The sequence below is a fragment of the Pelodiscus sinensis genome, chromosome 14 (assembly GCF_049634645.1).
Source record: "Pelodiscus sinensis isolate JC-2024 chromosome 14, ASM4963464v1, whole genome shotgun sequence".
Classification (NCBI taxonomy): domain Eukaryota; kingdom Metazoa; phylum Chordata; order Testudines; family Trionychidae; genus Pelodiscus; species Pelodiscus sinensis.
Genome location: NC_134724.1, coordinates 16,169,794 through 16,185,751, shown reverse-complemented (window position 1 = coordinate 16,185,751; position 15,958 = coordinate 16,169,794). Strand labels below are relative to the sequence as shown.

At 46.1% G+C, this 15,958-nt stretch overlaps 1 protein-coding gene across 3 annotated transcripts in view; it reads right to left on the bottom strand.

Annotated features, from left to right (window-relative positions):
- The window catches only part of FANCI (FA complementation group I), a 42,447-nt gene extending 34,630 nt beyond the window's left edge, over window positions 1-7,817 (bottom strand). The window contains exons 1-5 of one of the 3 annotated variants that reach the window (XM_075897070.1): window positions 7,694-7,817; window positions 6,050-6,183; window positions 5,390-5,462; window positions 4,594-4,724; window positions 2,220-2,376 (exon numbers count right to left, since the gene is read on the bottom strand). In XM_075897070.1, the coding sequence (XP_075753185.1) occupies window positions 2,220-2,376; window positions 4,594-4,724; window positions 5,390-5,462; window positions 6,050-6,169 (481 nt within the window). In that variant the 5' untranslated portion in view covers window positions 6,170-6,183; window positions 7,694-7,817. Of the gene's footprint in view, window positions 1-2,219; window positions 2,377-4,593; window positions 4,725-5,389; window positions 5,463-6,049; window positions 6,184-7,635 lie in introns of all 3 variants that reach the window. The other 2 variants (XM_075897071.1, XM_006139288.3) reach the window with 2 other exon arrangements.
- Between the last annotated feature and the right edge of the window lie 8,141 nt (window positions 7,818-15,958).

Here is a 15,958-nt window from a genome sequence, read left to right as displayed (position 1 = left end):
TTAGAGAGCCCCAGGGAGCTGGGGTAGCAGCAGGATTGGGCTGGAGCCCTAGCCTGCGGGCAGCACAGGCCTTTAGGGGAGCGACCTCACTTGGTCCAGTAAATCCCCTCGTTCCAGACCAGTCAGATCCTGAGAGTTCTCCTGCTGCTACCCCAGCTCCCTGGGGCTCTCTAACAGCTGCCAGCTCAGAAAAGTAATGTGTGCAGGATTCAGGATGGGGCAGGGACTTAGTGCAGGGGACTTACTGGGGATGGCCAGGAAGGCAAGGGTGATGCTGCTCCGGGGGGGATGTGCTGCCCTGGTGGCTCCTCCTGAGGGGGGAGGGACACAGCTCATCCCAGGAGGCCAGGGCTGCACTGACCAGTCCCCCTGAGCTATAGTTCCTGGACAGGGGCTATCTGGCTCCCACAGCTGACCAGTATGCCATAGTGGTTTCTCATGGGGAGATTCCGCCTGAGGAGTGTGGGCTGCGCTGCCCAGATCCCCCAGCTGGTGGCTCCTAGCAGCAGAGGGGGAGGGGAGGGGCAGGCCAGTGTGCTGGAGTGTCAGAATGCCCGGTCGCTTCCCCTCTTGGCCTGTACTTGTGGGGGGCAGGCAGGATGGGCGCCCGCCCCCCTCCCCCACCTGTACTTGCAGGGATGTGTGGATGGGCCCCCCTGTCTGTATTCGCTCCCATCCAGCCTGTACTTTAAGTTAGGATAAGAGGAAAGTGCATACCAAATTTGGTGGTCCTAGCTCTTACCATTTAAAACAGACTCACAGACAGACAGACAGTGATGTACATTTCTCAAAGATAAATATGGAATCTAATTACCTTGCTAGACAAGTGTATACTTAAATTAAATTGCTTGTTACAATATTTATGTTACTAGGAAAATAATTAATTGCTGGTAGTGGACAAGCAAATCCTCACCCAACATAGAAAGGCAAGAAAAATCATCTTCTAAAAACTGTTGTGTAGAATTAAAGAATTTCTAAAAGTTATTTAACATTAAAAGACTGTTTTGAGAACAAATCTTTTTATATAAAGGACAGGAGTGTTTGGACTTTCTGAAAACAGAATATGTACTGATATTTTTGAGATAGGAAAATGCTGCTGTCACTTAAATAATTGTTCCTCTGGTAATCACCAGATGATTAGACCATGTATTCACGGAAAGGAGATGGGGGCTAAAGACTGGTAAATAGAGAAATAGTGGAATTCAGTTGGATTTAAGGTTCTTAATATTCATAATTGGCCTGTTTAAGACCAATCCTTAAAAGGCTTCTTCCACCTTAGTAGTTTAAATTTTTTATTTCATAAGCTTTAGTTAAGATTGCTTTCTTTGTCTAATTAAAAACTGTTAAGCCTGTCTAGTTCACAATAACCTTCTTACCAGACTTTAAATTATTTTGCTCTATATAGTCAATGGTAAGTATCTAATAAAATACTAAAACTGAATTCACAATAGTGTGGGAAAACAGTACACTTGGGTGTCACCTTAACAAGAGAAGAGTGAGCCACCGAAGGTGGAATTCACTGTCAAAGGTGTAATCTCTGTTAAAAGCTCTCCCCAGATACATACAAAACAGAAATAACCAGTTTATAACTTGTATTTTGTTTAATATTTTTTCTTTTTCCAATAATTAAATAAAGATGGATTAATAATTTGTGGTTATTTTGCTTGGTCTTGATCATGGTATCGCCTAAGGCAGGGGTCGGGGCCACTGACACACAGAAAAATCAGTCGGGGGCCTGCAGACAAGCAAGAAGCAAAACAACCCCAAGAAAATCCTCACTGACGTGGCCCCTGACTGAGAAGGAGAAAGACACTCCCCACATTCCCCAGGCATACCAGCGCCTAAGGGGGCCCAGCCTAGTAGATTTTGTGTGCTCCAGCACCACAGTAGGGAGGAGTTGGAGTGCTAGCACAGGCTCTCCAGTGCTGGGTGAGGTTGGATCCTGGCAAGCCAGGGGCCGTACTCAGCCCCCAGGCCGGAGGTTCCCTAACCCTGCTCTAAGGTGTGCAAAAAAACCTCTGTGACTAAGTAGTGCGAGTCACACCCCTGAGTTGACAATAACTAGAACAATTAGTAAAAGCTGGCCTAACCTTTCATGGTTTCTTTAAATATTTTTTATAATTTTAAAAATGAAATTATTTGACATCCAACAGTTTAAACTATCCTTGTTTTTACACCCCACAAAGGATTAGGTATTGAGTGGTAAGTGTTGGGATTACCTTTCCCATACGCCAGGTTTTCTTTAGAGGTAGCCAGAGCAGTAAGAACTGTGGAAAGCAGTTCCAAGGATTTCCCATTAGACAGGTTTCCTCCTTTAATAACATCAACAAATAGAGTGGCTAGTTCAGCCAGTGCAGTGCCTGGTAATTGTCGAACCTGATAAAAAATTTTTTTAAAAGAACATAAGGAGATGCACAAGATGACTCCAGACATACAGGTTTGACCTCCTGATCCAGCACCCTCAGGATCTGACCAGTCCCAGATGAAGGATTTTGCCAGACCCGGGGAAGTCATTTCTGTTATCAGTTCGCCTCCCCTCTCCAGTCATGACCTGGATGCCAACCTCCCAGCTGGCTCCTCTCCCCAGCACCAACCCTCCATAGCTCCCAGCTCCACTGTAGCAACCCTGCTGCCGGACAACACTGTTGGGGTTTAGATGTGCCACTGGGTGGCAGCCACACTACTAGGCTCCCATCACGCTGGGTAGCCTCGCTGCCATGCACCCCTGCTGGGCAGCAGCAGGGCTGCCAGGCTCCTGATTGAGCTGTTGGGCTCCTAATCCTGCTGCCAGGCTGCCAGCCCAGCTGCCGGGAAGCCCCACCGCCTCCCAATCCTGCCAGGCGGTTGTGCCACCAGACTCCTGGATGTGCCACAGCCCCACTCCTGGGCTCCCCGCCCCATTGCCTCCTGGTCTTGCTAGGAAGCTAGGTAGTTTTGTTGCTGGGTGTTAACCCCACTGTGAGGCTTCAGTTATGCCACCAGGTAGCAGACCCACTGCCAGGCTACAGTCCTGCCGGGCAGAGTTGCTACTGGGTGGCAGTACCACTACCGGGCTCCTGGTTTCACTGCTACAGGGCAACTCCGCTACTGGGCACCAGCCCTGCTGCAGGGTTCCTGGCTACCAGCCCGACACCAGGACTCTCTGGTCCATGGATGTTCTAGGACTGGCGCTGGACCGGAGAGTCCCAGTTTAAGGAGGTTCAGCCTGTACAAGCGATTACAGAAAAGTAACCATGTTCTCAAGAAGCCAATGAGACTGCTGGTGCAGCCTAATACTGATTAATAGAGAAAATAACCCTGAAACATAGTGTGCCACACTGACAATTAGAAGAGGACATAAATCACATTGATTGAATCAAGGAATTGGAGAGTCTGAACTACTTCCCAATACAAACATCCAACTATGATAATTACACACGTAACACTTTCCAAACATTAACTAACCTCATCCTGAGTATAGGGTAACCCATTCATTTTCCCCACTGGCTTTATCAATAATCGGAATACACACCTCATAGATCAGGGGCGGCCAACCACAGTTCTTGAGCCGCATGCGGCTCTTTGCTCAAAGAAATGCAGCTCTTGCTAGTTCGGAGCCGCGTGCCCAGACTGCTCACAGCTGCTCTGCGCACGTGCCCCAGCGAGAAGGGAGAAGCGTGTGGCTGCGGTGGCCCCAGTGAGACCCAGACATTGGGTTAGAGCAGGGAGGCTGGGGGGTGCCTGGCTCTGGGGGAGGGGAGGAGGATTGGGTTAGAGCGGGGTGCCTGGCTCTGGCAGAGAGAGGGCACTGAGTTAGAGCAGGGAAAGGGGGCTGAAGCACCTTAAACTCAAAGCCTTCATGGATGCAGAATGAGGCAGCTAACACAGATGTCTCATTTAAATTCCAGGGCAAAAAAAAAAAGAATCAGAATGTACATGGTTTACGCTGTGTTTCTTTAAAGAAAATTCAAAGGCTATTGTTTGCCAAGCTGAAGCAATTATTCTGAGATATGAGTCTCTCCCTTACTGTTTTCGAACCTGTCATATTTGCAGTCTGGGACAGACCTGAATTTTTAGAACTATAAAAAAGCCATAATCTTCATAAGTTTAAAAAAAAAAAAAAAAAAAAAAAAAAAAAAAAGAGGAAACCATACCAGAGATCAACAAAAACTCACCGGACATAATATGGCAGTAGTGTTAAATTTAAAATACGTGGTGGAGATGCTTATTTTTAGTGTGAGAATATTACTGTATTTTCAAAGGTGTTTTTTTTTTAATTTGATGTTTGTTCCTTGTCAAGTTCTCTGAAGATCTATGGACTGGCTGTGAATTTTTTAAGTGACTAGATACTTTTTATTGTTTTTATTCTGAAATGTACTTTAATGTTATTTTTATCACTACATTTTGTGTTCACTCGCTCTCGCTATATTTTATATATATATATATATATATATATATATATATATATATATAGACACACACACACACCTCTTTGCACTTTATCCACAGCTATTTCGGCTTTTAGTCTCTAACTGGTTGGCCACCCCTGTGATAAATAAAAGGGCATTATCCCTTCAACTTGGCCCATATAAGTCACTCCAAATAAGCACCTACCTCCAACATCAGCAGTCCTATGATCTCTGACACTATGTCTAATTGCAGGTCCCCTGACTCCACCAGCCGGATACAATGTTTGTAAACTTGGAGTCTCTTGAGAACACCATTCTGCTGAGAGCAAGGGGAACCTTATTGAAGGAGTGAAGCAGGGAGAAAAACAATAAGGGAAGGGGAAAAAATTAATATCTTATTAAGTTATAGAAAATGGATCACAAGTAGGACCAGATTTTGCCCCCCCCCCCTTTCATCTATTTGATAAAACCAGAAGAAAATGAAAATTTAAAAAGCCATAACTAAAAATTTGAAATTCTTCTCTTACCCATCTTGTTACTGCTTGTGAAGACAAACAGATTTTCCAGGGACTGGAAAAGCACATTTTAAAAAGAAGCCAGCCTGCCTCTTCAGATTTAGCAGACCAGCTCAGATTCTGTTCACATCCTATTATAGGCTCCCTAAACTAGGGCTAATCTTAATAATTTAGCTAAATTCCTGAGTGCTCTTGGGGATTTGAGGCAAGTTAAGTTACACCTATTTCCCTTTATCCAACACATGTGTAATGTTGTCTCATTCAGTTGATCCCAACTTCAGGAAAACTGACTGCTTTGGATTTAGACAGAATCACAGTGAAAGAAAATCCACATTCCACTTGAAAACCTACTTCTTCCATGATATCAATAACTTACTTCAGTTGCCCACTTATCTCATGAACGAACAGTTCATCCACATGGATGAGCCAAGAGCCTTTTGAAAGTGGGTCATCAAGAAGCCAATGAAAATCAAGTTGTCCCATTACCTTTGAAGATTCCCCTCAGCAATGCTGCAGTCTCCCTTCCCTTCACAGCCTGCCTTGTTATAAGATCACCAAGCTGCAACCAGAAGGAGACAGCTGTAAGATAAGCAACTAATATATCCACACTTTCACCATTTACATTTGCAGGTTCATCCCATTACCTTCTAGGAAAAGTTCTGCATGTCCAGGAACTAGTTCCCATTTTGTTGGGGAATGACTCCCAGCTCTTGCGCTGGGGCTGGCTGCCGGCTCCCAGCCCCAGCGACCAACTTTGTGAGGCTGGCTGTCTGGGCTGGAGCAACCCTCCACCCACAGAAAGCAATGGGTGGTGGGCTGCTCCCAGGGAACTAGTTAACCTGTTACTTGTTCACATCCATAAAGCCAAGTCAGTCCTAAATTACTTTCCAGTCTGGGTACACCATAGAACATACACCATAGCTCCAATCTACTCCAAGTTCTTCTTTAGCCATTGGAAACTCAGCACACAGCCAGAACTACTCATTCAGAATACCCTCTCAATTATTTTTTCACCTCAAATGTCTAATGAATTAATATGGGAAAACTTTTCCAACATCTTCAAATGAAGGAACATTTTAGCAGCCATTCTCTCCTGCTACAATCCATGCATAGAATCAAGTAAAGCCTCAAAAATATGCAACTCACCTCACTTTCTTTCAGGTTTTGCAGGCACTCCTGAAGTCTGTCTAATGTTTCTTCTGCTGCTAGAGATAAGATTTTCTGGTCCATTGTAGCTGGTATCAGTAGACTTTGCAGCACAATCATGCATTGAATGTGTTCTGGAAAATGATAGCAGCAATAACATTTGGGGAATAATTTAAGCTTTTATACTGCAGAGCCCACAGCGCATGTAACTGTGTAAACGCTAGGACTTTTAGAGGTTACACAGTTACATTTTAAATGACTTTTTACATCCCTAATAAGGAACCACTCAGCACAAAAGGAAGATTGGAGTCTTATTTTAATTATAATTATTAGGAGGGATATTAGCATGAGGACATGGTCTTTGCTCCATAAGAATCCAGCTGCCCAATCTCTGAGAAACATCTGCAATCTTAGTGAGGAACAGTGATAGAAATGCAGCCGTGTTAGTCTGGTGTGGCTGAAACAAAAAACAGGACTATGTAGCACTTTAAAGACTAACAAGATGGTTTATTAGGTGATGAGCTTTCGTGGGCCAGACCCAATTTAATCTGAAGAAGTGGCTCTGGCCCACGAAAGCTCATCACCTAATAAACCATCTTGTTAGTCTTTCAAGTGCTACATAGTCCTGTTTTTTGTTTTAGTGAGGAATGACATTTCAGAAGCAGAATTAGCACCTGGATTATTTTATTAATGATGATTATTATCTTGCACACTTCCCTACTGGCAATGAAAAACAACACAGCCCCTTCGGTGCCCTCTTCCTAAGCCAGGCATGTCCAAAGTCTGGCCCGCGGGCCAATTGCGGCCTGTGTTCTGGTTTAATACGGCCCCACAGGTAATTTGGCAATATCTATCTTTTATGGCCCCCAATGAATCCATATGTATTGAGATGAATACATTGTAAAATCTCAGTTAATGTCAGTTGGTCTAAATCAGTTATAAATATATTTGGACACAACATGTAGACTTGGTGTTATGTTCCTGTTCATATTTTTTGAACTTAAAAGTTGACAGACAACCTTTATTACCAATAATATGTAATGTACTTTACAATGTTCCTGACATATATTTCAGCTTCCTGGATTTTTTTTTTCATCTGGCCTTCAGATATGAAAGGCAGAGTGATTTAACACCTGTTTAGATTGGTCATCCATGTGACGAAATGAAAAGTATGCCGTTGGCAATAAACTTTGCATAAAATAGTTAATTTGCATTTAATTTTAATGGTTCAAAGAATGTCAGGCACAATGGTCGGCCCTCACGCATGTTCACTTCATCCAATCTGGCCCTCGTTGAAAAAAGTTTGGACACCCCTGTCCTAAGCAAACACCCCGGGGTCATAATAAAGGGCCAAGTAACAGAAACTTGTGAGCGGGCCAGTCAGACCGGCCCAGGACACCAGGCAGTAACACACCCACCCACGGGCTTAGGGAGAGGCGGAAGTCACCTCACCTGGGGCTTTTAAGAAGTTTGCAAGGGGCTTTGTTAACCCCCCCCTCCCCCCCACTAGGTTTGAGGCACCTTCGCCGCAACCCCACAGCGCTCTGCTCTGGGACCCCCCCCCACCCGCTTCTCACTCTGCTCACCGCGCGCTGCCGCTCCCGCCTCGCTCTCACCCCGGAGGCCGCTTCCGCCCGCTCTTACCTCAAGCCCGCCGCCCGGGCTAGGCCCCGATTCCGAAACTCCCGCCCGGAACTCCGTATCCGTTACCCTGGGCAACAGATCCCACCTCCTCGCACCCGCTTCCGTTGCCCCTGCCGACAGAGCCCGCCCTCTCCAGACCACGAGCCCCGCCCCTCGGAGAGCCGACACCCGCGTGAGCAACTCGCGCTCAGAAAGCCGTGGGTCAAGGGTTCGGATCCCCACGCCGCTCGCTCGGGCTGGACCAGGGCCTGTCCCGAGCGGGCCGAGCCGCGTGCGTGGATGTCTCGCTCCCCCCGTCCGTGGCGCGGCTCAGCTGCTGACGCGGAGCTCCGGCCCATGCAATCGAGCCTGGGTTAGGAGTGCTTGGTGGGGTGTAGGTCTGGTTTACCCAGGCCTAACTGCACCAGTCTGGGCTGGCTGGCCGGGAGCCGCAAGGTCCGTCTAGCCCCCTGTCCTACGCCCGACAGTGGCTGTGCCCAGAGGGAGTGGACAGAATAGGGAGTGACCCAGCCCAGCTTCTGGCAGAGGTTAGGGACCCCATCCTGGCTAATAGCCATGGATGGACCTGACCCCTTTGCGGCCACTAGCCCAGTGCTGGCCTGCTACACTGCACTGTGCCCCCTTGGTCCTGCCTTGCAGCGCCCTGGCCATAGAGAGGCCCAGGACTGAAGGGGCCATGCAGTCTGCTGTGCTTCCTTAGCCTACCGCAAGGGTCTTCTAACAGTGGCTGGGCAATGTGTAGGAGGTGGTACTGCCCTGTTCAGCTGAATAACAGAGGACTCTTTTTTTAAGGGCCTTTTCTCCACCAAGGAATTCAACTCGGGGGAGGGGAAACCTTTCCGTAAAAACAGGAGGCTACTTCAGTGCTTCCCTACACATACCCAGGGCTGGACTGAAGCATGGTTAGAAGATTAGAAAGGCAGAGGCACAAAATGAGCTCAAACTAGCTACAGGAATAAAGGGAAACAAGAAGAATTTTTATAAATACATTAGAAGCAAGAGGAAGACCAAGGACAGGGTAGGCCCACTGGTCAGTGAGGAGGGAGAAACAGTAACAGGAAACTTGGAAATGGCAGAGATGCTTAATGACTTCTTTGTTTCGGTCTTCACCGAGAAGTCTGAAGGAATGCCTAACGTAGCGAATGCTAGTGGGAAGGGGGGAGGTTTAGAAGATAAAATAAAAAAAGGAACAAGTTAAAAATCACCTAGAAAAGTTAGATGCCTGCAAGTCACCGGGGCCTGATGAAATGCATCCTAGAATGCTCAAGGCGCTGATAGAAGAGGTTTCTGAGCCTCTAGCTATCGTCTTTGGAAAATCATAGGAGACAGGAGAGATTCCAGAAGACTGGAAAAGAGCAAATATAGTGCCCATTTATAAGAAGGGAGATAAGAACAACCCAGGAAACTACAGACCAGTTAGTTTAACTTCTGTGCCAGGGAAGATAATGGAGCAAGTAATTAAGGAAATCATCTGTAAACACTTGGAAGGTGGCAAGGTGATAGGGAACAGCCAGCATGGATTTTTAAAGAACAGATCATGTCAAACCAATCTGATAGCTTTCTTTGATAGGATAATGAGTCTTGTGGATAAGGAAGAAGTGGTGGATATGGTATACCTAGACTTTAGTAAGGCGTTTGATATGGTCTTGCATGATATTCTTATCAATAAACTAGGCAAATACAACTTAGATGGGCTACTAAAAGGTGGGTGGATTACTGTACTCAGAGAGTAGTTATTAATGGTTCACAATCCTGCTGGAAAGGTATAACAAGTGGGGTTCCGCAGGGGTCTGTTTTGGGACCGGCTCTGTTCAATATCTTCATCAATGATTTAGATATTAGCATAGAAAGTATGCTTATTAAGTTTGCAGATCATACCAATCTGGGGGGGGGGTTGCGACTGCTCTGGAGGATAGGGTCATAATTCAAAATGATCTGGACAAATTGGAGAAATGGTCTGAGGTAAACAGGATGAAGTTTAATAAAGACAAATGTAAAGTGCTCCACTTAGGAACAATCAGTTTCATACATACAGAATGGGAAGCAACTGTCTAGGAAGGAGTATGGAAGAAAGGGATCTAGGGGTTATAGTGGACCACAAGCTGAATATGAGTCAGCAGTGTGATGCTGCTGCAAAAAAAGCAAACATGATTCTGGGATGCATTGTGAGCAAGACACGAGAAGTCATTCTTCTGCTCTACTCTGCGCTGGTTAGGCCTCAGTTGAAGTATTGTGTCTATATCTGGGCACCGCATTTCAAGAAAGATGTGGAGAAATTAGAGAGGATCCAGAGAAGAGCAACAAGAATGATTAAAGGTCTAGAGAACATGACCTACGAAGAAAGGCTGAAAGAATTCGGTTTGTTTAGTTTAGAAAAGAGAAGACTGAGAGGAGACATGATAGCCGTTTTCAGGTATCTAAAAGAGTGTCATAAGGAGGAGGGAGATAACTTGTTCATCTTGGCCTCTGAGGATAGAACAAGAAGCAATGGGCTTAAACTGCAGCAAGGGAGGTTTAGGTTGGACATTAGGAAAAAGTTCCTAACTGTCAGGGTGGTTAAAAACTGGAATAAATTGCCCAGGGAGGTTGTGGAATCTCCATCTCTGGAGATATTTAAGAGTAGGTTAGATAAGTGTCTATCAGGGATGGTCTAGACAGTATTTGGTCCTGCCATGGGGGCAAGGGACTGGACTCAATGACCTCTCAAGGTTCCTTCCAGTCCTAGTATTCTATGATTCTATGGGCGAGCCGGGCAGCTGCCCGGGGTGCCTGATGACAGCTGTAAGGGGTGCGCAGCGTCCCTTACAGCTGCCATCAGGCACCATGCACCTGGTTCCCACAGCGCCGGCCCTGCGGCGCTGGCCAGCAGCGGTAGCCTGGCCAGGCTGGGAAGCGCATGCGCCGTGCGCCCCAGGGGCAGTCCTGCGAACCACGGGGGGGGGGGGGAGGCCTGCACCCCGGGGGTGGGCCCGTGCATGCAGCATGTGCCCGGGGGCAGCACCACACGCCCGGGCCCGGGGCGCCAAAAGGGCTCAGGCCGGCCCTGCATATACCCCAACCCCTCTGTCCTTCTTGCGGGACAAGAGGGTCACACACACTTCTGCCTCCCTGAATATATTAGGGTGTCCGTGTCTTAACAAGAATTGAACAATCCTGCTGTCAGAGCTGCCTGGGTTCCATTGCTTGATCGGTTTTCACTTTGATATCGTCTTAGCAGGGCCTGAAATGCTCTCCAAAACTCATCCTCTGAAAAGCCAGGCTCCCAAAAGCTTATTTTTCATGCATTTTCCTCCACCTACTCCATATCTACATGCATTTTAACATCTGCTCTCGATTGGGCTTTCTTAGAACAACAGGTAGTCCCGTGGCACCTTAGAGCTTAACAATACTATATATTTTTGTTAGTCTCTAAGGTGCCATAAGACTACTCATTTTTAAAGTTACAGACTAATACAGCTACCCTGCTGAGACTTAGAACAGACACTCAAATAAACCCCCTCTTTTACCCTCAGGGGGCAATAGAGCACATAAATTTCAGGAACATAGAACCACTCTGAATCCAGTTAGAATTGAAATGTGTTAGGTTTCTCGCCCAGACATTTCTTGGCACCATTCATTCATTTCACATTATTCAGTGCTTACTAGACTGAAGAAGTGATGAAATTACTGGCTGGAGTTATATGCAGTGTTGTTGTAGCCAGGATATTAGAGAAACAGGGTGGGTGAAGTAATATATTTTATTGGACCAACTTCTGTTAGTGGGAGAGACAAGCTTCTCCTTGAATGGTCTCTCAGAACTCAAGTCTCTACTTTTGGTAAACTGCTTTATCTTGTAATTTAGTTGTGACATTCTAAGTACTTTTCCCAGACCTGGAAAAGAGCTCTGTGTAGGTCAAAAGCTTGTCTCTCTCACCAATAGAAGCTGGTCCAATAAAAGATAATATTTCACTCATCTTGTCTCTCTAGTATCCTGGGACTGACACCACTACAACATTGCTAGTGTTAGACATACTGTAAATTGCAGTATGAAGTAATACCGAAGCAATACAACGATAGAGTATAAAGGGCTGGTACTGTCAAATAGTGTATTTTTTTAATTAGGCTATTTCTGGAAGTGCTGTCAGCATGCACAAGGAACATGTCTCCTTCTATATCCCTGTGTAGGTTTTGCAAGCACGTCACAAACCCCTAAGCAGGCAGGAATGCCTTTTACAGACATCTCTATAGAGAGTTCAACAGATGCCCTATGGAGCCCATGAGATAAGAAGAGGATGTGGTCTGGAGGGGGAAAGAAATTACTAGGAAATGCATCTGATACAAAGGAGTCATGAATGTTTCCAGCTGCTCCTCCAACTGACAGCCAGGATAAGAAGCAAAAAAAATCAGGAAACTGGCCAAAATGGAGTCTGAGTGGTTGAAAGACTTAGGTGGTAGGTAGAGCTCACTCCCTTTAGGGAGGCTAGCCTCCAGTTCCACCCTTTCACCTCCCCACAGCTGAAGTCAAAAGCCCCTGCCCTCCCCCTGGAATAACCTGGAACACCCCAGAGTATCAAGCTAGCTACCAAAGGAACATTTAGGAGATGACAGTCGCAAGAAGGATGTTTCTCAATGAAAGCCACATACCACACAGTTCAACAGGGTCTCTGTTTTGTCTTCCATCACACACACACTATATCATATATTTCTGCTGAAAAGCCCATTGAAATCTTGTCTGTCTCAGGTAATTTCTAACCCTTTGTACATCTGAGAAGCATCAGCGCTTTCCCACAAAAAAAACCTGCTAAAAACAATCTTAAAATACCACTCTCTTTCTTTTTTGTGGGCATGGTCCTAAAATTAGTTAAGACTTGGTGTGTGCAACTCTCCTTCATCCTTGCATGTTATTGTGGGGTTTGCAGGTGACGGGGCATCGTGGGCAGGTTCTGGAAACAGCGGAGGGCCTTTAATGGGTGCTGACTCTGCTCACTAGTGAGATGGTAGCTTGCAGAATGCAGTGTGGTTTCTACTTAGGACAGGGAAGATATGTATATTTTTCTTTTTGATAATTTCTGCTTTTGTGCCCTAAGATTCAGCTGGAGTTTTCTCCCCTTTTGTCAGGTCCCCTCCTGGGCTTTGTCTACACTCGCGTCTTCTTGCGCGAGTAATATGCAAATGAGGTTAAGCGTTGAATATCGCCAAGCCTCATTTGCATAACTAATGCGCCATCATTTTGCAGAAGAGGTTCTTGCGCAAGATGGAGCTGTCTACACTGCCCCTTCTTGCGCAAGAAAAACCCTCTTGCGCAATGCCGTTACAACTATTGAGAGGAAGAACGGCATTGCGCAAGAGGGTTTTTCTTGCGCAAGAAGGGGCCGTGTAGACACTCCTTGCGCAAGAGCCTCTTCTGAAAAAAATGGCGGCTCATTAGTTATGCAAATGTGGCTCGGCGATATTCAACGCATAGCCTCATTTGCATATTACTCGCGCAAGAAGATGCGAGTGTAGACATAGCCCTGGAGGGAACACTGACAGGGCACTTGATGCTGCTACTTGGTCACTTCTGTTATGACAATCCAGACACTAGCCTTATTCCTTCCAGGGAAGGAGAGGCTGCCTCAGGCTCTTGTGAAGAAGATGCAGCACATGTTGTTCCTTGGCAGGCATTAGCAATGATTGTGGCCTCACATATTAGGCACCTTTCATAAATGATTCCACAGGCTCTGTGCTCTGGAACAACTCTGACTCAAACCCAGGCAGGACCCTCTGTATGACACACCTCTGGGCACACACTCACTAGGATAAGCCCCCTTGGCTCAGCGCCTCCTGGGATTGACCTCAAAGCCTTCAGATACCCTGTTCCATGCTGTGAGCCTCCTGGAGCAAGTCCCCCTGAATGGGACACCTGGGGAAGCTTTACATGCCCCCAGAAGGACCATGCACTCCCAACTTCTGCAGTCAGCACTGATTCTCAGCCAGCATTGTAAAACAGAAGGGTTATTAGCTGAGTGGAACACAGGGTAGGAAAGTTCTTGGTTAGCAAAGAAACCAGAAAATTACATTTAAGCCCATCTTGGTCAGACCTAGAGCTCAGACCCCACATCCCTGAAATCCAGACCAGCAGTGTCCTTTTTCCATCAGCTCACCATCAGTCACATTCCATTGCCCTTCCTCATCCTTTATTGTGTTCCCCTGAGCAAAACTGGTCACCTGTCCTCCATCTCTCATTTTGTTCTTCAATGCATAACCAACTGGCTTTTTGCAGAATGGGTCTCCCGTCCGTCAGTTGCTAATTTGCAAAATGTCCAGTCATTGTCTGGGCCCAGGAAACTAGACAACATATATATCTGGTTCCCCAGAACTCTCTGCAAAGATCATCAGACACCATTGTCCCACCACCTAGGGAAACATAGGGAAACTGAGGCATGCAGTAGTCATGCAAAACATTAAGAATCTCCCCCACTTCTTCACACCTCCTAGCTCTGTTTTGTTCTGAAACAGATTTCTCAAGTGAGGAGATACTGAATGAGAAATCACATGCTCTGCATTGTAATTTCTTTGCAGAGAATTGCTAGGCAACCTTACTCATTTACTTCAAGCATTATAGGCAGGTAAAAGCCATTGTAGCCTTATGATCTCTGTGTCACAGGAAAAAACAAATAATCTCAAGGAAGTTTGTTGCTGACCTGTAATTTTCTTTTATGTGTCTTGAAATCTGTTATAGTTCCAAATTTAACAACACTGCTCATAGTGTAGGCCCTACAAATAAACAAAGCTAAAGTGATGTGTGCATTCTGATTCAGTTTTAATAAGAGTAATTTTGAATAAATGCAAGATGTGCATTAATGGTCAAGATGTCAGAGATGAATAATGTACATTGGGTCACCCTGAAGAGTCTATCAATCCTTGTTTAGGCTGAACAGTTGCACAAATGCTTTCATGTCCACTTCTTTCCCTAGTAGCTCCCAACTGGCTGACAGGTAAACATACATGCCACAACATGCATCACTTGGAGCTAAGTGTGTCATTGTGTCCTCATGCAACATCCAACCTGCAGTAATTGTGAAGACTCTGTAAAGATCCCACAAGCTGATCTCTCCAGCAGAGAGAGGGGTGCTGGAGGACCAGAACTCCCTCATTTTTGGGCTAGAATCCAACCTACATAAACCTGATTAATAACATTAGGTTCACCATTGTACCCAGAGTGGCTGCCGTCCTGCTGTGCAGAAGTGATCTGGGACCTGTTCTCTTATTGAGATGGGTTTGTGTCACATACAGGGGCAGATTCCTTCTCGAGAGTGGCTCCTATATAACAGCTAGTTCTTACCTTATCAGAGCCGGGGTCTGAAGGAACTATACCAACAGCACTGTAGGATCTTAAGGTGGGCATGGTGGTGGGGCAATAAGTCCTCTTTCTCTGGTGCTTTGAGCTGGGACCCTGCATCAGGATTAGGTGGATGCATCCATCACAATAATTTTCCTGCTATACAAAGTACTGGGATTGAGTCCTTTGAATGGAAGGGAAGCAGGAACTTTTCTTTTCCCTCTATCTGGTTCTTCCTGCTCCCGCTCCTCTCAGCTGTTTCATGGTAGCTGCAGTCGGCAGAGGGCACTGTAGCACTGAGCTAATTTTCTGAAACAACGGCATTCTTAAAGAGAAGGCTGATAAAAGCACCGGGTTGCAGTGTTTCCAAGGCTTCTGCCTTTCCCTGCCTCGATCTGCCAGCAATGCAACCTCCCCATCACCACCACTCCCACATAAGCTCTGAGACAGAGAAGATGCCATTAGTAAGCAGGCTGTGTATTTCATCTTGACTCCCAAGATACTGTATATACCCTATACACCTTGCCAAAACCTCCCATGTTTGCAGTGCCTTTGAGGATCACTCTGCATTCTGTGAACACTAGTCAAACCTGGGAGAGACTTTCCTTAATTACCTTGGGCAGGGCATCACCAAGCATTGCTTCTCTTCTTGATGAGTTCTGAGTCCCTTTAGGTTGGGCTGCAAAGCTGATCTTGATATTAATAAAGGGAGAGCAAATCTTCTATCTTCCTGCCCCAAGGCAGACAGGTCCCATTTGGGTATAGGGTGGTAATTATTGTCAGGGATCCATGCATGGCAACAAAGCATCTCTGTCTCCTACACACCTATGTGCTATGGGAACAGAACTCTCCAGGGTTGGGTGAGGGGTCTGGCTGAACCTGAGCCATAGGGAGCTGTGAGTTTTACAGACCCACAGGTGTGTGTGTGTGTTGGGTGGCAAAACCAGGCCCTCAAAAGGAGTCAG